The sequence below is a fragment of the Callospermophilus lateralis genome, chromosome 6 (assembly GCF_048772815.1).
Source record: "Callospermophilus lateralis isolate mCalLat2 chromosome 6, mCalLat2.hap1, whole genome shotgun sequence".
NCBI classification, from domain to species: Eukaryota; Metazoa; Chordata; class Mammalia; order Rodentia; family Sciuridae; genus Callospermophilus; species Callospermophilus lateralis.
The window spans coordinates 44,326,637-44,349,706 of NC_135310.1; the positions used below are offsets into that span (position 1 = coordinate 44,326,637).

General features: G+C 32.6%; 1 protein-coding gene across 1 annotated transcript in view; it reads left to right on the forward strand.

Moving 5' to 3' along the window:
• Tbc1d32 (TBC1 domain family member 32) overlaps positions 1–23,070 on the forward strand; it is a 191,398-nt gene that overhangs the window by 45,854 nt on the left and 122,474 nt on the right. The window contains exons 14-16 of the mRNA XM_076859783.2: positions 553–645; positions 12,933–13,075; positions 15,315–15,442. Coding sequence (XP_076715898.1) covers positions 553–645; positions 12,933–13,075; positions 15,315–15,442 — 364 coding nt within the window. The remainder of the gene's footprint in view (positions 1–552; positions 646–12,932; positions 13,076–15,314; positions 15,443–23,070) is intronic.

The following is a 23,070-nucleotide window of genomic DNA, read 5'->3' on the forward strand; positions in this document are numbered from 1 at the left end:
AGTGCTTTTGACAAAAGCAGCCTTCAAGTCCATGAAAAATAACCTGGGAAACCATTACCATAACTCTCATATAAGATGTGTTATCTATCAGAGCTAATGGGAGACTTAATAGTGCATTGCTCAATTATGTGATTTCCAAAATTAATGAATTTTAAAGTCAACTAAAGGTAAGTAACTCAGAGCAAGTGAGACTGGAAGATTCACTTAGCTTTTTCCTTAGTTTTGCTCCTAATTGAATAAATACAAATAGCAATAATCAGATTTATGAATCTTTTAATTAGAAGTTTATACTAAGTGATTAGCTAAAAAAAAAAAAAAATTCCCTGTCCTTCCACATAGCCCACATTGTATTGTTTGCCTTGCCGTCTTTTAATATACTATATCTAATTTGTTCTGGAGTCATGTGTTTTTGATTATAGCTTCTGCTTTCCTGACTGGATCATGTTTTCTATAAAAACTCAGTCATAGATTGGTGAGCCATTAGTTAAATTGTTCTAAGTTGTAAGCATATAATAGGGATTAATTTCTTTCTTTTTCTATTTCTTTGTGAAGATTCAGTATCCCTTACAGATCTGCTGGTTCTATTTACCCAACTTATCTATTATTCACCAAGTTGTCCAAAGATGACATCATCTCGACACTCAGGTAATTTTGCTTGAGTAATAAAAAGCTTCTAAAAATATTTAGGTATTGCCAGAATGTTTTGAGTGCCTGGTGTAGTTTGGTCAATAGATTTCATTAAGATATAGCATTATTAAGAAGAAATTACATTGGTTCTGAGGTAAACCATGAAATTTAATTTTGTTCATTGATGTTCTAAGATATTTCTAATCTACTAACTTCTTAAAACCGTGAAATTTAATTTTGTTCATTGATGTTCTAAGATATTTCTAATCTACTAACTTCTTAATTTAGGATCAATTTTCCTGAAGATTTTAATATTCTTTATTAAAAGGAAGATGTTCTCAAGAAATGAGATCAAGCTTGATTGATAGATACTAATTTGTTTTGTTTTTTGATATTTTCTGTCTTTTATCTTTCCCAGAATGTTTTGATCAGCTTACATGTTTTAGCTCACATCCAAACTTCACAATCTTTTCAGGGTCCTTTTTTATTGAAGATTAAATAAAAATACATATACAGCACAATTTTTCATATCTCTGATTGTATAAAAAATATGTTTATACCAATTCGTGTCTTCATATATGTACTTTGGATAATGCTGTCCATCACATTCCACCATCCTTGCTAACCCTTTCCCTATTCCCTTCCCCTCCCATCCCTTTGCCCTGTCTAGACTTAGTCTATTCCTCCCATGCTGCCCCTCCCTACCCAACTGTGAATCAGCCTCCTTATATCAGAGAAAACATTCGGCATTTGGGTTTTTTGGATTGGCTAATTTCACTTAGCATTATCTTCTTCAACACCATCCATTTACCTGCAAATACCATGATTTTATTCTGTTTTATTACTGAGAAATATTCCATTGTATATATAGGCCACATTTTTTTTTTTTTTTTATCCATTCATCTACTGAAGGGCATCTAGGTTCGTTTTACAGTTTAGCTATCATGAATTGTGCTGCTATAAACATTGATGTGACTGTGTCCCTGTAGTATGCTGTTTTTAAGACCTTTGAGTATAGACCCAGGAGAGGGATAGCTGGGTCAAATGGTGGTTCCATTCCCAGATTTCCAAGGAATGTCTAAACTGCTTTCCATATTGGCTGCACCGATTTGCAGTCCTACCAGCAATGTATGAGTGTATCTTTTTCCCCATATCCTCACCAACACTTATTGTTGTTTGTATGCATAGTAGCTGCCATTCTGACTGGAGTGAGAAGATAACTTAAGAGTAGTTTTGATTTGTACTTCTCTAATTGCTAGAGATGCTGAACATTTTTTCATATATTTGTTAATTGATTGTATATCTTCAGAATTCTGAGAAGTGTCTGTTCACGTCCTTGGCCCATTTATTGATTGGGTTATTTGTTTTTTTGGTGTTAGTTTTTTGAGTTCTTTATATACCTTAGAGATTAGTGCTCTATCTGATGTGTGAGGGGTAAAGATTTGCTCCCAAGATGTAGGCTCTCTATTCACCTCATAGTTTGTTTCTTTTGCTGAGAAGATTTTTTTTTTAGTGTGAGTTCATCCCATTTATTGATTTTTTAAATTTTAATTCTTGCACTGTAGGGGCCTTATTAAGGAAGTTGGGCCCTAATCCCACATGATGAAGATTGGGGCCTTTGTTCTTGTCAGGTATTTTGGTCACAGTGACACAAAGCTGACCAATACACATACTGTATTTTCTTTATTCACTCTTCCATGGGATCCTAGAATGATTCCATTTCTTAGCTTTTGTGAACAGTGCCAAAATAAAAATGGGTATATAGGTAATGCTTTTATATGCTGATTAATTTGCTTTGGATATATTCTGTATTTAGTTTTTGAAGAACCTATATATAGTTCTCCATATGACTGTATTAATTTACATTCTTATCAACAGTTTATAAGCAAGCATTCTTTTTCCTTTCTCGTCCTTGCCAGCATTTGTAACTTGTTATAATAGCCCTTCTGACTGGGATTAGGTAGAATTTCAATGTAGGTTCAATTTGCTAAAGATACTTGATGGCTAAAGATGTTGAGCATTTTAAAATTTATGGGTTTGCCATTTGTGTGTGTATATATATGTGTGTGTATATATATATATATATATATATATATATATATATATATATATTTTTTTTTTTTTTTTAAACTCTCTATTTGGTTTATATGGCTTTTTTTTTTGGTCCCAGTGATTAAACCCAGGGGCACTTTATCACTGAGCTACATCCCCAGTCCTTTTTATTTTTTATTTTGAAACACAGTCTCACTAAGTTGCTTAGAGTTTGCTAAATTGCTGGACTGGCCTTGAACTTGGGATCCTCCTGCCTCATGCTCCTGAGCCACTGGGATTACAGGTGTCTACCACCATGCTGAGCTTCATTTGGCCAATTTTTTTTGGATTACTTATTCTTCAGTAATTTTTTTGAACTTTCTATATTCTAGTTATTAATCTTGTATTATATGAATAGTGTTAAATATTTTTTCCCATTCTGTAAATTGTGTTCCACTCGGTTGTTTCCTTTGTTACAAATTTTATGTAATCTAATTTTTCATTTCTTGTTTTTGTTTTCTAAATCAATGGAGTTCAATTCAGGAAATCAGTGCCTATGTCAGTATCTTGAAATGTTTCCTCTATGTTTTATTCTAGTAGTTTCAGAATTTCAGGTGTTCTTACAGTCTTTGATCCATTTTGAATTGAATTTTGTATATTATGAGAGACAGGACATTTAGTTTTACTATTCTACATATGGATCTCCAGTTCCCCACCACTTGTGGAAGAGGCTATTTTTTTTTTTCCAGTTTGTGTTTTTGGCACGTATGTCAAGATTAATTGCCTGGAGATATATGAATTTATTGATGGGGCCTCTGTTTTGTTCCATTATTTTATATGTTCATTTTTATACCAATACCATATTCTTTTTATTACTATGAGTCTGTGGTATATAATGAAATCAGGTATCATGATATCTCCAGTGGTGTCCATTTTTCACAGGACTACTTTGACTATTTGGGATCTTTTGTATTTTTATATGAATTTTAGGACTTTTTTCTAGTTCTGTTAAGAAAGTGGTATTCTGATGATTATTTTATTGATTCTGTAGATTGCTTTGGGTAGTAAGTCCATTTTAATAATATTAATTCTCGCATTCTTCCAATCCATGAATATGGGTGATCTTCATACTTTCTAGTGTCTTTTTCATTTTGTTTCTTCAGTGTTCTATAATTTTCATTGTAGAGGTCTTTTACCTCCTTTTGATTAAGTTAATTTCTAGGGTTTTGTTTTGTCTTTGTTTTTGTTTTTTTGCTATTGTGAATGGGGTTGTTTTTCCTGACATCTTTCTCAGTGAGTTCATTGTTGGCATACAGAAAAGCTATTTGTGTGTGTGTGTGTGTGTGTGTGTGTGTGTGTGTTAATTTTGTGTCTAGCTGTTTCATTGGGTTTATTAATTCTAAGAGTTTCTTGGGGGAATATTTGTGGTTTTCTAAGTTTAGAATCATATCAGTAAACTGGAATAATTTGATTTTATTCTTTCCTTTTTGTATCCCTTTTACTGCTTTCTCTTGCCTAATTGCTTTGGCTAAAATTTCAAGTAGTATATTGAATGAAGTGGTATCTTATTTCTGATCTTAGAGGGAATGCTTTCAGTCGTTCCCCATTCAGCTATGGGTTTGTCATATGTAACCTTTATTATGTTGAGATATGATCCTTCTATATGTAGTTTATTCATGAAGGATATTAAGTTTTATTAAAAGCAATTTCTGTATGTATTGAGGTACTATCGTGATTTTTTTCTTTATTCTTGACTCTCTTTATGTGCTATTTCTTTTACTGATTTGCATATGGTGAACCATCCTTTCATCCCTGCAATGAAAACAGCTTGACATGTACATTATCTTTTTAATGTGCTGTTGAATTTTATCTACTTAATATTTTACTGATAATTTTTGCATTTATGTTTACCAGGAATATTGGCCTATAGTTTTTTTTGTGTGTGTGCCCTTGTCAGATAATATTGGTTTGTAGAATGAGTTTGGGATGGTTCCTTCTCTTTCATTTTTATGGACTAGTTTGAGGAACATTGATATTATTTCTTCTTTAATGTTCTGTAAACTGTAGCAGGGAATTAGTCTGGTCCTTTACTTTTATTTGTTGGGATACTTTGTCTTATTTTTTAAATCTTTTTTCTTATTGTTCTATTTAGTTTATTCTAATATGTTCTTAGTTTATTTTGATAGGTCATATTTATCTTGAAATTTATGTTTTTTTCTAGTATTTTTTTCAACTTATTGGTATGCAGTTTTTCAAAATATTCCTAGTGACTCTGAATTTCAGTGGTATCTGTTGTAATTTTTTTTTTTCAACTCTAATTTTATTTACCTTTCTCTCTCTCTCTCTGGGATAATCTATCTAAAGATTTGTTTATCTTTCAAAGACCCAACACATTGTTTCATTGATCTTTTGCATTGTTTTTAAAATCTCTATTTGTTGTATTTCTGCTCTGATCTTTATTATTTTTTCCTCTACTGATTTTGGGTTTTGTTTGTTCTTATTTATCTAAGACCTTGAGATGTATCGAGTTTTTAATTTTAGCTCTCTCTATTCTTTTAATATAAGTACTCATTACTCGAAACCTCTCTCCCAGCTTTCACTGTATTTCACTGATTCTAGTATATTGTGTTTTTATTTTGATTTGAATCTAGGAATTATCAAAATTTCCCTCTAATATTTTCAATAACCCACTCTTCAGAAGAGTATTGTTCAATCTCTATGTGTTTGTATAATTTCTATAGTTTTTCTTGCTATTGATTTCTTGTTTCATTTCATTGTAATCTGATAAGATTCAAGAAATTATTTCTGTGTTTTGGATTTCTAAGGTTTGCTTTACATCCTAATATATGGTCTGTTTGAGACCATATATTAGGATGTAAAGTTCCATGTGTTAGTGTGTTAATGAAAAGAATATTGTTGTTAAATGGAATATTTTATAGTTGTCTTTTAAGTATATTTTATCTATAGTATAATTTAACTCTGATGTTTTTTGTCAATTTTTTTGGTCTGGATCATCTCTATTGGTGAGAGTAGGGCACTCCCTTTGTGTCTAGTTTGTGTCTGTGTTTTATATTTTTGGGTGCTCTAGTTTGTTTTGTATTTCTGGGTGCTCCAATATTTAGTACATATATATATTTAAAATTGTTATAACATGTTGATGAATTGTTCCCTTCATCAATATGTAATAACTTTCTTTACCACTTCTAACCGATTTTGTCTTAATATCTCTCTTTTGTTGGATATAAGTATAGCAGTTCCTGCTTGCTTTCAGATTCCATTTGCATGCAATTTCATTTTCCATTCTTTTAGTTTGTGAATACCTTTTCAGGTGAGGTAAGTTTCTGGGAGGTGGATCTTGTTTTTTAATCTATGGGGTATTTTTTATTATCAAATTAAGACCATTAACATTTTGGATTATTGTTGAAAGTTGTGTAGTTGTTCCTGTTGTTTTCTTGATTTTCTTTTTGTTTTAAATATTCTAAGTTCTTTTCTTCTCTTTATTAATTTTTGACATTTGATAGTTTACTATATCTTTTTTTTTTATTCTATTTTTTTTTTTTTATTGGTTATTCAAAACATTACAAAGCTTGCAGAATCACATCAGTTACACATCCACATTGATAGTTTACTATATCAATCATGTTTTTTTTTTCTCTTTGTGTGTCTCTTCTTGAAGAAAGATTTATTCTTTTCCATGCTCATGATTGTGCTACTTCCTTTTTCCTTTTGGTTGTAGAGTGTCCTTAAATATCTTCTGTAATGCTGGTCTAGTGTTCCTTTAGTTCCTTTAAATTTTTTTAAAATTTAATTTAATTTTTTTTTTTAGTACTGGGAATTGAAACCAGGGCACTTTACTAGTGAGCCATACCCCAACTTGTTTATTCTGTATTTTGATACAGGGTGTTTTTGAGTTGCCAAGCTAGCCTTGAACTTATAATCCTCCTATTTCAGCCTCCCAGGCCGCTGGAATTACAGATGTGTCCCAAAACCCATGCGAATTCCTTTAGTTTATGCTTATCTCAAAAGTTCTTGATTTCTTTTTTTTCTTTTTTTTATTGGTTGTTCAAAACATTACAAAGCTCTTGACATATCATATTTCATACATTAGATTCAAGTGGGTTATGAACTCCCATTTTTACCCCAATTACAGATTGCAGAATCACATCAGTTACACATCCACATTTTTACATGATGCCATATTAGTGACTGTTGTATTCTGCTACCTTTCCTATCCTCTACTATCCCCCCTCCCCTCCCCTCCCATCTTCTCTCTCTACCCCCTCTACTACAATTCATTTCTCTCCTTGTTTTTTTTCCCCATTCCCTTCACAACCACCTATATGTAATTTTGTGTAACATTGAGGGTCTCCTTCCATTTCCATGCAATTTTCCTTTTCTCTCCCTTTCCCTCCCACCTCATGTCTCTGTTTAATGTTAGTCTTTTCCTCCTGCTCTTCCTCCCTGCTCTGTTCTTAGTTGCTCTCTTTATATCAAAAAAGACATTTGGCATTTGTTTTTTAGGGACTGGCTAGCTTCACTTAGCATAATCTGCTCTAATGCCATCCATTTCCCTGCAAATTCCATGATTTTGTCATTTTTTAGTGCAGAGTAATACTCCATTGTGTATAAAAGCCACATTTTTTTTTTATCCATTCATCTATTGAAGGGCATCTGGGTTGGTTCCACAGTCTAGCTATTGTGAATTGTGCTGCTATGAACATCCATGTGGCAGTATCCCTGTAGTGCGCTCTTTTAAGGTTTTCAGGGAAGAGTCCGAGAAGGGCAATAGCTGGGTCAAATGGTGGTTCCATTCCAAGCTTTCCCAGGAATCTCCATACTGCTTTCCAAATTGGCCACACCAATTTGCAGTCCCACCAGCAATGTATAAGAGTACCCTTTTCCCCACATCCTCGCCAGCACTTGTTGTTGTTTGACTTCAAAATGACTGCCAATCTTACTGGAGTGAGATGGTATCTTAGAGTGGTTTTGATTTGCATTTCTCTGACTGCTAGAGATGGTGTGCTTTTTTTCATGTACTTGTTGATTGACTGTATATCCTCCTCTGAGAAGTGTCTGTTCAGGTCTTTGGCCCATTTGTTGATTGGGTTATTTGTTTTCTTATTGTTTAATTTTTTGAGTTCTTTGTATACTCTGGATATTTGGACTCTATCTGAAGTGTGAGGAGTAAAAATTTGTTCCCAGGATGTAGGCTCCCTATTTACCTCTCTTATTGTTTCTCTTGCTGAGAAAAAACTTTTTAGTTTGAGTAAGTCCCATTTGTTGATTCTAGTTATTAAGTCTTGTGCTTTGGGTGTCCTATTAAGGAATTTGGAGCCCAACCAACCATATGTAGATCAGAGCCAACTTTTTCTTCTATCAGGCGCAGAGTCTCTGATTTGATATCAAGCTCTTTGATCCATTTTGAGTTAACTTTTGTGCATGGCGAGAGAAAGGGGTTCAGCTTCATTTTGTTGCCTATGGATTTCCAGTTTTCCCAGCACCATTTGTTGAAGATGCTATCTTTCCTCCATTGCATGCTTTTAGCCCCTTTATCAAATATGTCAAATGTATGTCTTTTCCTATCATATGAGTCTCCTGAAGGCAGCATATTGTAGCATCTGTTTTTTTAATCCAGGTTACTAGCCTATGTCTCTTGATTGGTGAATTTAAGCCATTAACATTTAAGGTTACTATTGAAATATGGTTGTGCTTCCAGTCATGTTTATTTATTTATTTTAGTTTGTCTCGTTTTTCCCTTTTGGGTTATATTTTTTGTTCTTCCCTTTACTGTGTTACCTCCCAATGAGTTTGGGTGCTGTTTTTCAATTCCTCTTCTTGTAGTGTTTTGCTCAGAATGCCTTGCAGAGCTGGTTTTCTAGCTGCGAATTCTTTTAACTTTTGTTTATCGTGAAATATTTTAATTTCATTGTCAAATCTGAAGCTTAATTTTGCTGAATACAGTATTCTTGGTTGGAATCCATTATTTTTCAGCGTTTGAAATACGTTTTTCCAGGATCTTTTTGCTTTCAATGTCTGTGATGAAAAATCAGCCGTTAACCTAATTGGTTTACCCTTGAATGTAATCTGCCTTCTTTCTCTCGTAGCTTTTAATATTCTCTCCTTGTTCTGTATGTTGGATATCTTCATAATTATGTGTCTTGGAGTAGGTCTATTTTGGTTTTGTATGTTTGGGGTCCTGTAGGCTTCCAGGATTTGGCAATACATTCCATCTTTCATATCTGGGAAGTTTTCTAGGATTATTTAATTCAATAGCTTGTTCCGTCCTTTGGTTTGAACCTCTGTGCCTTCTTCTATCCCGATGACTCTCAAGTTTATTTTTTTTATAACATCCCATATCTCTTGGATAGATTGCTGGTGATTTTTTAGCATCCTTTCTGTGTTGACTATATTATTTTCAAGTTGATACACTTTGTCTTCATTAACTGATATTCTGACTTCTATTTGATCTAGTCTATTTGTAATATTCTCGTTTGAGTTTTTAATTTGGTTTATGGTTTCCTGCATTTCTAGGATTACTGTTTGATTTTTCAAAAAAATCTCTATCTCCTGTTATAGCTCGTTCTTTGCCATTTGAATTTGCCTATTTTATTTGTTTTCAAAATATACTTTCATTGTTTGGACTTGCTGTCTAAAGTCTTCTCTAAGATTCCGTTCCATCTGAGTTAGTTATGCCTTGAGTTCTTTCTCTGACCATTTTTCTGAAGCCTCTAGGTTCTCCTGTGAATTTACGTTGTCCTGCATTGTTTGTAATCCTTTTTTCCCTTGTTTTTTCATGGTGCTCATGTTGCTTTCTAACTCTGTTTGACTGTTGTTTCTGTTTTCTTCTTTAAATTTGTTTTGGTTTTTATAGTTCCAATATCTCTCCTTTGTGTTGGGAGACAATGTTTAGAGATGTTGGATTTAATTGTGATTTAAGGTAAATTCATTAGTTTCATTAAAGGCCTACAGAATTTGATGGCATGTATAGAATTGAGGTTTGAACTTAGGATTTTATGTTGAGGACGGGCACTTTGATGGTATGGAGGTTAGTATATGTTAGCTTCTTTGGGGGGTTGCTCAAATGGAGGCGGATATTAACAAGAGATTAGACAGGAGTACTTGGGGTAGTTAAGGGTTTAGGCAGACTATGGACCGATTCGTAGAATTCATCTATTTGCATTTAGTAAGTTGTACGTAATCTGGGTGGTCATGCTTAAGAGGAAAGATGGGGACAAGGTAAGGAAGCAAACTAAGAAAGAGAGAGGGAGAGAGGAAAGAAAGAGAAAAGAATAGAAAAGAAAAGGAAATGATAATTAAAAAAGTAATAAAATGCAGTAAAATAGAAATTACGTTAAAAAATAATAGTATAACTGTAGAAAAGAAAAAAAATAAAATTACAAAAAAATAATAATAATAATACAATAAAAAAAAAAAAAAAAGGGACACGCTTAGGCTTCTATTTTCTTCTCTTCCAGTAGGTGGTGCTGAGCCTTCTGGGCCAAGATTTTGCCCTCCGGCTGTAGGAAACAGTCCGTGTGAGGCTGCTCCCTCCTCCTCCCACTGGTGTCTCAAAACCTGTTAGCTTAGGTTAATTCCTGGTTTCTAGTCCCCTGGCTTCTCCCGTCAGCCAGGTCTATCCCCGTGTGATACCTCTTGGCAGTTTAAACTGCACTCTGTGCCTGCAGTTTCCAGGATGTGGAGCCGTGGCTTTTGGGAACCGGCACCTTATTGTTTTGACTCCTTCTGCTAGCCCCTCCTCCTAGAGCTGGTGAAATGGGTTTCATTTCCGCCGCTGATGGGAGGGAGGAGTTGGGGGTCGGGTGCCCTTGCATTTCCCCCATGCCTCTACTCACTCTCACTCTGTTAATCACGCCTCTGGGAAGCAGGGGAGAGATTTTATGTGATTTCCCCACTGTATGGGAGATGGACTAAATGTCACAGACCTGCTCTATAGCTGAATGAGCTGAGATCAGTCGAAAACTGGCGATGGTGACGTCAGCTCTCCAAGATGGTGGCCGCTGGCTTCCTTGGTGGTCTGACCTGTGTGGAGAACCGAACTGGACCGCTTCCTTCCCCCGTCTCAAACCCAGAATTCAGCACTGAGCACAGTGAGGGCACAGCCAGCAGGAGCCCGCAGAATCCGCAGCGCCGTATCTTTGTGTTGCTAGCTCGTCGTTTCCCGGGGCGTGCCGCAGTCTCTAGCAGCATGGTGAGTTGCTGAATAAGCAGCTTGACCCTCCGTGTGGACAAATCGCTCACGGTTGAGCCCCAGTAATTTTAGCCGTTCTAACTCCTCATTCACCCACACAGTGACGCGGTACATGGGGGTGATGCACTGCATTCGCCGCCATCTTTTTCTCCCCGACTGTAAGTTCTTGATTTCTACTTCAATTTTGAAGGATATCCTTGCTTGTTATAGTATTCTTGGCATTTTTTTCAGAACATCATTAATACTTCATTCCATGCCCTCCTGGCCTTTAGAGTTTCTGATAAGAAATCTGATATTTTAATGGATTTTCCTTTAATTGTGTTTTGGTGCTTCTTTCTTGTAGCTCTTAACACTTTTTCTTATGTACTTTTGCAGTTTAACTATAATGTGGGTAGAGAGGTTCTTTTTTGGTTGTGTCAGTTTATATTCTAAATAATTCCTCTATCTGGAAGTCCACTTTTTTTCCATAATTTGGGATATTCCCTGCTATAATTTCACTGAATAGGTAACCTGTGTTCTCGCCTTTTCCCTCTTTTATGCAGTTTATGCAAATGTTTGATGTTTTAGTGTATTCAATAGATCTTGTATTTTCCTTTCATTCTTTTTTTTTTTCTTATTGCTGTCTGAATATATTATTTTGGCAAGTTGTCTTCAAGCTCTGATTTACTTGATCCAGTTTGTTACTGATGCCTTCAATTGAAAATTTTTTAGACTTATACAGCTTTTCATTTCCAAGATTTATTTCAGTTATTTTTCCAAAATCTCTCTTTCTTTTTTCATAACCTGCATTGTCTTCCTTAATGCATACTACTATTTATTTTTATTCTCTTTGGTTTCTGTTATTTTTTATTCTCCCAAGAGAATTTCATTGAGCTTCTTAATGATGATTCTTTTGAATTCTTTGCCTAACCTTTCATCCACTTAGATATCTTTAGAATCTTTTACTATAGTGTAATGAACTTTAGGAACTGTTATATTGCCATTTTTTAAAACATTTTAAGTCTACTATGTGTTATTACAATATTACATGCTTTCTTTATGATAACAAGTATCCTTTGTTTGTTTGTTACAATTACTTGTTAATATTTTGATTTGCCATCTAGAGGACTGTTTTTGTCTTATTCACATCTGTGTCTGCAGTGCTTTTTCGTATAGTATCTGGTGTTTATCAGAAACTCAATAAATAGAAGATGATTGTGTAAATGCATGTATGAACACATGGTGGTCAGTGATACTGCTTACTGTGAAGAAGTTTTCTCATCAGGAGCTGTTTAAAAATCATTCAACTTCACTTTTACATTTTCTTTTTGTCAGGTATCAGGTTGAAGTCAGCATACTCATGGCATATTGACTTATATAATATATATTAAGAAGTTTCTTAGTTTTAGTACTGTATCTTACTAGCATAGTCATTATATGCTGTTGGAGGGATATTAGGTCAGATTTTTGAAAATATGTTGATTTCTGAAATAAAACATCATGTTTTAGTTACAATTCTAATCATGTTTCATTTATGTTTTTTAGTGTTCATATTTTTAAAAAATCTTAGGAGTAACTCTTCCTTTCATTGTTTTTGTGATAACACAAGAAGTTTACTAGTCTCCGTGAAAATTCATTAAAGTTTCTCTTCTCATCTGTCTTCTGCTTTGTTCATGTTGTTGTCTTACTAAATCTCATTTAACTATATACTAGGCTCAATATCTGAATACTTTATTTAGGGACAAAATGAAAAGTGAATACAAGTAAGTATTTCCTAGGTGGAGAAAAGTTCTGAGACATCTTCAATATCAAGCATTGATATAATGTCACACTGTGAATAATCTTATATTCTTTTCTTTTGACATTTATTTTTTTATAAAGTTGTTTTTTATTAACTTGAAAGTATTTTGAGATAATTGAAATCTTAATTTTTAGGTTATAATTTGGTATTGGCATTGAGTTGTGGGATTTTTAAACTATTACCTTTGATATTGAGCTTTATGGAAGAACATTAGCTAATATATAAAAAAGTATTAAGTTTCTAGTGTTTTAAGTTTAATTTATCAAAATACTTTTTGTTTGTCAGAGAATTATTCTCCTGCAAGTATGGTGACTGAAGTTCTACGGATACTCTGTGATCAAAAAGAATGTGCAATTGAATGCTTATATAACAACACTGTAGTAGAGACACTTCTCCAGCCTGTTCATAATTTAATGAAGGGAACTGAGGTTGGTATTAAGTCACTAAAGACAAAAAGTGTCCCTAAACTGAGTATTCATAATATTTAATTAGGCTTTATTTTTATGTATTTGAAATATTTGATCATACTCTGTTTCCAAAAATGAATGTATTTTGTTTGATATACATTTTTATTGGTTAAATCATAGTTTATACAGTTGCTTGATTTAATAGATATCACATGGTCGGGGAATACACAGACATCTTAATTTTTTTCTAATCATGCTTACTTCTACAAATGTAAAGAACTTAGAATTTTTTTCTATTATGAAGCTATTTGTCTTACAAATCTAATAAATCTTGTAACTGTCTTGTTATTTGATTTAATGGCAGTTTTATAGCCTTTGGAAATATGATTATTATCCCAAAGAGCCAATTCTGTTTTACGGTAAGTAAAACTAGTATTACCTTGCAAAGAAAGCTTATATATAATTCCAGTGCTGAACATATGTATGTGTCTTTATAGTTTGCAATGTGTGCTTCCTTACATTGTATATTTTTTCATAACTGAGACTGAAGGAAGTGACTTGCTCAAGGTCAGACATTTAACAAGTGGCAGAGTTGGTGCCCTTACTAGTCCTGCTATCTGTCCAATGTGTCCCTCTGCTTGTATAAGTTAAGTTTGTAGAAAATGACTTTTAGAGTGCATCAATAGATTAAAAATGTTTTTGTCTTTTCATGCGTGTTTTGTTGTGTTTTTGTTAGACTCATCTCACTCTTAAACTCGTACTTTCACGGACTGTCACATACTTTCCTGCTTGTTGTTTTCTCTGGATAAATTTCAAAAATGTTAACTTGGTATTTACCAATTATTTTTGTGTTTTTGTCCCATTTTTTCTCATATATACTAGTTACAACAATCCGTTCGAATATTCTGTATGAGATCATTATACATTTCTATCTTTGCATGCTTTCTTCTTACCCTGGAAAATATTAAACTTGGTCCTCAGGAAAAATTCCTCTCTTTAGACCAGATTTTTTCTTTGAATCTTCCAAACTAAGGTGTTTGTTTTTCTATATTCCCATGATATATACTTCTGTAATTGTACTTATATTTGAATTTATTCTTGATAACAGAACCAGTCCTCTGGCACATAATAGAAATTTAATATCTAATTGAAGTCAGTCAGCATCACCCAATCACTACTATGTCATTGCTTTGCTGTCAATACTGAAAATGTAGACGTGAATAAGACATGTTTATTGACTTTAAGAAGTGTATTTTCATAGGTAAGGCAGTCTTTTGAACAAAATATATTTAAAATGAGAAATAGAAAGTTCCAAAGAAAAAATGTGTCTATGAGAGAATGCATATATTCTCATAGTTAGGTATATATAAATGAGATAGTCTATCTATACAAACATATTAGAGAACAAAACTACTCTAGGTGAAATTGTCCAAGAAAGATATTTAATATGAAAAGGAAGACTAAATATAATTGAGTGGATATTCCTGTATATTTTCAGGGAATATACCAGACATATCATTTGTTAAAGTAACCTACCAAATTTATTCGATTGTATTAGTGGTGACATACAAATTTTAAAATTTATTGTAGAGAATATGTGCACTGGCATCCATGAAAGTGTAAGGAAATTATAAGCAGACCTTGCAAAACCCAGAAATTATTGTAGATGGAATCTAGCATTAACATAGTTCTCTAGGTTTTGTTATTTGTTTTGTGCTATTTTGCTATGTTTTGGCAAAGGCATTTTACTACTTAACATTTAAAGGAAACAGTAAATATGATTGGTCTGGTTTGTTTGCTCCCCGGGTGACATTCCTGGCTATTGGCTAACCCATGAACTGGTGGTCTCAGATTTACATTCCTGAGTCAATCAATGTATGAAGGGATGATGTTTCTTTAGATAAGGTGGCAGTATGTTAGATCCATATGATATAATTATATTGAATAGTTAGGAATCCAGTGGGTGAAAAGTATAGGGAAAAGTGGAAATAGAGGGAGCTAGTATGTTTGTTAACCAGAATTACATAAAAAATATATATATCAGAAGCAACAATTTCCAATAACTGGTTTGGGTGAAAAATCTTCCTCATCAGCTGTTCTAGGAAAATAATGTAATCTAATGATACATTTCATTCAGTCATATTATTTTCACAGCCAAATGAATCATTAAGTATTTTTTGTTGTTGTTGTGGTAATGACTACATACCTTCCATGATATGTCATAAAATTTTATAATTTGTCTTATCTTTTTAATGTACAGACAGCTCCAAATTGTTCTGAAACAGCTTTAATTCATATAGCTGATATCTTGGCCAGAATTGCTTCTGTAGAAGAAGGACTTATTTTACTTCTTTATGGAGAAAACATGAATTGTTCTGAGGAAGAAAGGTATGTACTTACATTTTAAATCTAGATGGCTGTTGCAAGTATAGTTAAATTTCCTAATCAGACACTAATAAAATGCTAACTGATCTTTAATATGATCTTTTTTCAAAGTGAGAATAGAATATTCACTCCAGATGGGATCTTCTTCCCTTTCTCATATTCTCCCTGGGACTTTCTCTTATATGCTTCCAAAGCCACCCATGATTGGTTTAAGTCAAATTAAAGGTGCACAAAGGAGAAACTATTTTTTCTTTTCTTTCTGTACAGTCACCTAGTTCTAGCTTTTCAGTTAACCAGTGGTCACCTTTTGATGCATTAGACATACATACATACAAATGTTTATTTTCATCTCCTCTTTACAAAATGTATTGCATTATATATATTACCCTGCAATTTGATATTTTATATGTAACCATGAGCATTTTTCTGAGTGCAGAATGAAACATTTGTAATAGTTGCATTATACTTTTTTTTTGGTTTATTGAAATTTATTTAAAAATTTCCCCTGTTGATGGACATAATAAGGTTGTATCTAGGAGATTTTTTCCTACATAAATAGCCCTACAGTAAATTTTTTTTTCTTCATTACCTTGTTGGTATAGTGGATTACATTAATTGATTTCGGGATGTCAAATAGCCTTATCTACTTAGAAAAAAATCCCACTTGGTTTTGTCAAATAATGGTTGTTTTTGGTTTGCCAGTAGTTTCCAGTAGTTATTGAGGACTTTGGCTATGTTCATGAAAGATATCAGGCTCTCATCTTTGTATTATCTTTGTCAGGGTTAGTATTAATGGAATCTGGTTTTGTAAATTAGGAATTAGTTCTTGTATTATTATCTTGTGGAAGGCCTTGTAGAGAACTACTATAATTTCTTCCTTAAATATTCGATAGAATTTGCCAGTTAGCCAATTAGAGACTGGTGTTTTCTATTTCTATTGGTAATAGATTCAGTTTTATTAATAGATGTAGGCCTACTTATATTATTTCCTCTTGTGAGTTTTGGAAGATTGTGTCTTTGAAGCAATTGGTTACTTAATAAATTTAGTGAATTTCTGGCATAGTTTATAATATTCCCTTATTATCTTTATAACACCTATGTGGTCAGTAGTTATAGCCGTTCTTTCATTTCTGATATTAGTAATTCATGTCTTTTGTCTTTTTTTCCTTAGGTAACCTAATTAGAAGTTTATCAATTTTACTGCTCTTTTCCAAAAACTAGTACTTCTTTTGCTGATTTCTCTGTTGATTTCTTGATTTTAACATTATTGATTTTTTTGTATTCTGATTTCTTTCCTTCTACTTACTTTGGATTTAATTTATTCTTCCTTTTCTAGCTATCTATGGTGGAAACTTAGATGAGTGATTTTAGGTATTTCTTTTATGATATATGTATTTAATATTGTAAATTTCCCTGTAAGCACTGCTTTTGCTTCACTTCTTAAGTTTGTTTATTTTTGGATGCTGGGGATTAATCCTAGAGTCTTAAATATATAAGCAAATGTTCTACCACTAAGTTCCATGATTTTGCTAAGTTTTATTTTTATTTTCCATTTAGTTTAAAATATTTTAAAATTTATCATGATATTTCATTGATCCATTTGTTTTTTATAGGTCTGAGAGTGTACTTTTTATATTTTCTGTTAAGATATATTTTGTGGCCTAACATTGTGATATGTTCTGTGTGAGCTTACATAATGTATGTTTTTCTAATATTGGATAGTCTGTAGATGTTAGTAATATCTAGTTGCTGATGTTCAGTTCAACTCTGTCCTCATTGACTTCTTACTGAATTTGTCAATTATAATAGAGGAGTGTTGAAATCTCCAGATATATTACTGAATTCATCTAATTCTCTTTGAAGTTGTATCATTTTTTGTTTTACATATTTTGATGCTTTGTTGTTAGGTGAATACACACTAAGAGTTGTTATTGTCTTGGAAATCTGACTTCTCCTTTGTCGTATGATAATTTTCTTTGAAGTCAAGTTTTTTGAAATTAACATAGCTATTTATTGTTAGCATGGTACATATTTTCTTCATTATTTTAATATATTTGTGTCTATTTATAAAGTAGGATTCTTATAGGCAATATTCAATTGGGTCTTGTTTTTGTAATCCACTCTCAAGTCTTTTCCTTAAAATTGCTGTAATTAGAACTTGATAATTAAGTATTGATTTAAATGGATTTTTTGTCTATCAAATTCCTTACTCTTCTATTTTTTGTTACCCTTGTTTCTTTTTATGTGTCCTACTTTTTCTGCCTTATCTGCATTTGGTTGAACATTTTGTAAATCCATTTTTCTCCTCTTTTAGTATATCAATTATCATTATTTTTGCCACTCTAATTAGTGGTTGCCCTTAAGTTTGTAATACACATTTACAAGATAATTAGTAATTATATTGTTTTAGTTATGTTAAGCCCTCTTTCAAATAACACTCTTCATAGAATCATTTTTAACACAGTAGTGTGAGAACCTCCTAATTCCTCGCTGTTATAACATTGCCCTCATTCATTTTTTCATATGATATCATCACCAAATTCTTTTTTACAAAAGTTATTTTGAACAGAATTATTCATTATGTCAATTTAGTAAGAAAAAAATGTTTTATGTGCTTTTATCTGTGTCTTATGTGTTAGCATTTTTATTTTCAGTAGGATCATCCCTATAAGTGATCTCTCTGATAAGAGGGCCTTTTAAGTCTTATAGTTCTGACATTATTACTTTTCAACATACAGAGTTGTATCTTCTTGCCAGCAATCTATGAAAAGCATGAGGGGTGCCCTTCTTTTCATATTCTTGCCAGAATTCCATAATCAGTTTATGAAAGATCTTCTTTTGATCCATATTCACCTGATTCTTTCTGAGTTTGAGCATTGTATTATTCCTGTGGAGAAATGGTTATTACCCATTTTCATTTCCTTAATAGTAAATTTTCTTTTCATATCACTTGCCCTATTTTAATTTTTTCACTAATTCATAGTTGCATATGCAAACAGTAAACATGCAAGACCTAAGAAGCAGAGTTTCTTTCTTGTTCTCCAGAGGTTACTGTTTTCAGCAGTTTTAGGAGTGCATTTATTTTTTTCTCTGTTATCAAATAATGTACTAGTTGACTTTTTTTTTAAGATTTAAGCATTAACCATTTACTTATTTCAATTTATCTATGTTTATGTGGCCTGTCATCACATACACACAAATACACACCTAGTTACCCCCTCAGAGCAATGCTGGGGTACAGTAACCTTGGGTACAGTTGTTCTGTATTCCTGTTGTTGTGAACATTCTTCACAGCTGAGCCATGTAGTATATGGTTATTACGAATCCTTCTTTCACAACTGCCCCACTCCCTTGGAATTAATGAATGTCTTTTCTTTTTTGTTTCTTAGCCCAAGTTTTAATATACTTAGCTTTCCTTGTAATGCTGAATTATTCACATGGTCTTTCTTATTTGATTAAATTTTCTCTGAGTATAATTAAATACACACATACACAAAATCTGTTAGTTTAATTAAAGACATCTATTTTGGAGACTTCTGACTAGTTTCTTCAGGACTGGTTGTTCCTTGGTCTCATGCATGGCATCATTTATCATCTGTATGGGATAGCTTCTTTTTTTTTTTTTCCTTTATGGAAGCTTTTGGTCTTCCCTTGTCTATTATCATTCTGAAATTTTATGATGTTTCTTGATATTTTACTTTTATTTACTTGATGGACTTTTTTTTTAAGGAACCGGGGTGCTTAGATGCATTTGGCCATTGAGCCACACCCTACCCCTATTTTGTATTTTATTTAGAGACAGGGTCTCACTGAGCTTCTAAGCACCTCACCATTGCTGAGGTTGACTTTGAACTTGCGATTCTACTGTCTCAGCTTCCTGAGTCACTGGGATTACAGGTATATGCCACCACACCCTGCTTGATGGACATTTTTTATGTGAAGTTCATCCAAAAGTAATTGGATTTCTTGTCCTCTGCTTTTTTCTAAAACTTGTGTATTTGGATTTGAATTTATCTGTACTTTTTCTATCTCTTTTTTACTTTCTTTTTTTAACCCACTGGGAAATACCTCCACTTTTCTTTCCACCCCTTCCATTAAAACTGAGTTTTTCATTTAACTTATATTGTTTTAAGGAACAAGTCTTACCATTTTATCTTATTTTTGTTTATTAATACAATATTATTTTTTAAAATTTCTTTTTAATTTTTATATGTGGGGCGGAGTATCCAACCCAGCCCTCATATGTGTGAAGAAGCGCTCTACCACTGAGCTACAGCCCCAGCCCCAGTACAATATTCTTTTGCCTCTAAGGGTAATTAAGTTTCCTTCTCTCATACTTTTTCTTCCAATTGCCTTTAGCATTCATTGTATTAATCTCTGTCTTTTTGAGTTTTCTTTGGATATTCAAAAGGAAGAAGAAAGCTTTTTGAAAACTATAAGAAAGTGGAAATTGTCATTTGTGGTCTTTACTATAAGGGGAACCTTGCTGCTATGTTGAATCTTTGGTTTTACTTGTGTTCTGTAGAATTCCATAGAGAAGCCTCCTATAGTTAGCTGCCTGAAGAGAGTAAGCCTTTTAGAAGAAGGAGGCTGGGAGGAAATGGTGATGGAGTTTAAGCTTTAGCATACAAACTTTGATTTAATCCTGTAGAGCTTTTTCTCCCCTCTTCTGTTTCTCTATCTCTGCTTAACTCCCAGGAATCACACTGGGCTAGCTGCATGAAGTATGAAAGAGAATGTGGAGGTCAGAATCGTTTCTAAACTTATTTTTAGGTAGTTACTCTATTTTCAATTCCACTCATACCTCAATCCAGTATTATTTAGTTCCACCCATTTCTGATTTTTTTGAGAGGTTTTATGCAATAAATTATCTTGATTTTGTCATTCACACGGAGGCCAGTTGAGATTTTATGAGTTCTTAGTTACTCCTTGTTTTTCTACTTTCCAGGTTCTGAAAAATCCTTAATTTTTGAATTTTAGTATTTGTAGAGAGAGTGTTTTATATTTTCTTTTAGTGAAATGTAACTTTTTTTTAAATTAGGAAGCCAACCTTAATTTGTCTTGAATTTTAAGATTTTTTTCTCTCATTTAATGCATTGAAGCTTTTTGTTTCTTTATAAACATTAATATTCATGTCATCAATATTTCCCACTCTATCATCTGTAAGTTCTTTTTTAAAGAGAGTCTCCCTCACATTTAAGCTAAACAAATAAGTCATAAGCTATCACAGAGAATTGTTTTTGAATCTTCATTGTGCAGTTAAAAGAAGATATTCTGATAATTAGTAAAAGACTAGAATCATCTCAAAAGTCCAGTAACAAAAGGTTACTTATTCAGTTAGGCTTTCACAATGGAACACTGAACAGCTAGCATAAAAAAGGCGTTAGCAATACTTTTATGAAGTTCTGTGTTTTTATCTTAAGGATATATTGTGAAGTGGGGGAAAAAAGTGCAGAAGACTGTTTATTGAATGCTGCCTTTTGTATAATAGAAGAGAATATGAATATAAATCATTTTTATATTTTCAAAAGGGAATTGTAAATGAATAAACTAAAAACTAATGGAAATAGTTTTAGGAGAAAGGAGAGAAGAATGGGGAGAAGTATGAATGGAGACAAAATACATGGGAGTGTACCTCGATTGTACTTACATTTGGCTCTGGCATCATATAGTTGTCTTAGGTAGTAAATATCCAAGAAAATTAAAAAGAAGTCACTGTAAAATAGATAAATAAACTTACGGTCATGCAGAGAAAAAATTAGTTCAAGGAATCTAATTTTTATTGAACATTTCTTGTGGAATATATTCTATGTTAAAAAAACTCTTCAAAGTAATTGTAACTACATTCAGTATATGTGTAGAAGGAATATTGATATTATATTAAAATTATTATGCAAAATTTTAGAACAAAATAAGAAACAGTATAAGGAAGTAAGATTCTTGACATGAGAAAAAATATAAAATTGAAGAAGCTAAATAAAAACCCTGAATATTTATATAATTATGAATTTATTTTTTTTCTTTTCAAAGGTTACATTTTCATAGCATTGCCACTGAAAAGGCCTAGAAGTAATAAACCTTAACAATGAGGTAGAAACTTTATGTGGTTTTATCTATATCTCCTTGTTCTAAGAAGAGGCAGAAATTCCTGACAAATAATTGATTCTTAGTCTGTGCCAGGAAATGTTCAAGATGATCCTGAGATATCTTTACATTCTAGAAATCAAGAAAGATATCTAAGATCAATTGGATAGTGTCAAAAATCCTTTAGAGTTAACCAGAAGGGGCCTTTTATTGTCTTCATAGATGAACAATTTGAGTATCAAAAAGTGATCGAACTATTTCAAGTACATAAAAAATGCATGGGTTTAAAATATACTAAAATTAAAAAATCGGGAAATGGACTTTTTCAGGTATTTGTAAAGTTGCTATGCCACTAACTCATTACTTTATAAATGGATAACAAAATATTTAAGTATTTTCCAGCCTTTCCTATAAAATTGTGTTTTAGTATAACAAGTTACTCAGGAAAAATTCTTCATAGCAGAATTCTAGTTAGTAAAGGCAAAGGAAATTATCTAATTAGATAATCCTTAATGAAATGGTGAGTCTCTAAAAGGAACATTAGTAGCTCCTAAAAGCATTAGATGAAAAACTGATGGTAAGGACTTCCAATTGGAGGGCTGATACCATCTGACCAACTGATTTTTAACATCACAAAAATTGGGACAACCAGATATGTGCTTTGTGAAATAAGAGCCACATAGCACCTATGAAACTATTTTGCCTAAGAGAAAAGAGTAATAAAATGAATTTAAATCTAATTGAGTCTTAGATCTATATCATCTCATAGGAAATATGGAGAAATAGAAAAATAAGTTAAGTAACATCAAGGTGAAACAATTACCAAAAGTAAAAAATTCTCTGAACAAGTCGTTGACATGGGCAAAAAGAAAATGGGAATCTAAATAATAGCAACCTAATGCTCTCTAAGGAACTGTTTGAATTCTAATTTGAGCACACTTAAAAGTCATCTTTAAGACATCACAAGAATTTTGATGTGGCTTAACAGGAAGTTAAAATTTTTAACTACAACCACAAGAATGGGAAGTTATACTCCAAAAAGTGTAATATTTCAAAATACATTCTATTGTCACATATAACTAAAAAAGAATAAGTAAAAACAGAAAGAGTTGCTTGTAAAAACTGTAATTAATTATTTTAGGTGAGGATATTGGCATTTAAAGTAAACTTTTGTCAGATGGACACTGGGTAACAAGTTGATGTCTGGCATTTTATCTTGTATTAGGCTGGTGGCAGGGAAGGAGGTCAGAACATAAACAAGTCTGCCAAAATGTTCAGAGCTATTGAGGGTAGACAGAGAACACTGAGATGCTGTGCTCTATTTAACCTACTTTCTACTTTTTTTTTTAATTGTTTTTTTAAAAAAGCTAGAAAAAGAAGTCTGTTGCTCTGGAACTAGAGAGCCTATGCTCCCCTGATTCCACCTTGTATTAGCTGTGTTATAGTGTATACGTTACTTAACTCTAAGTTTTACATGTCTTTATCTATTAAAGTTGAATAATATACCTGCTTTTTAAGGAATACAGTAAGAAATAAATGCATTTAAA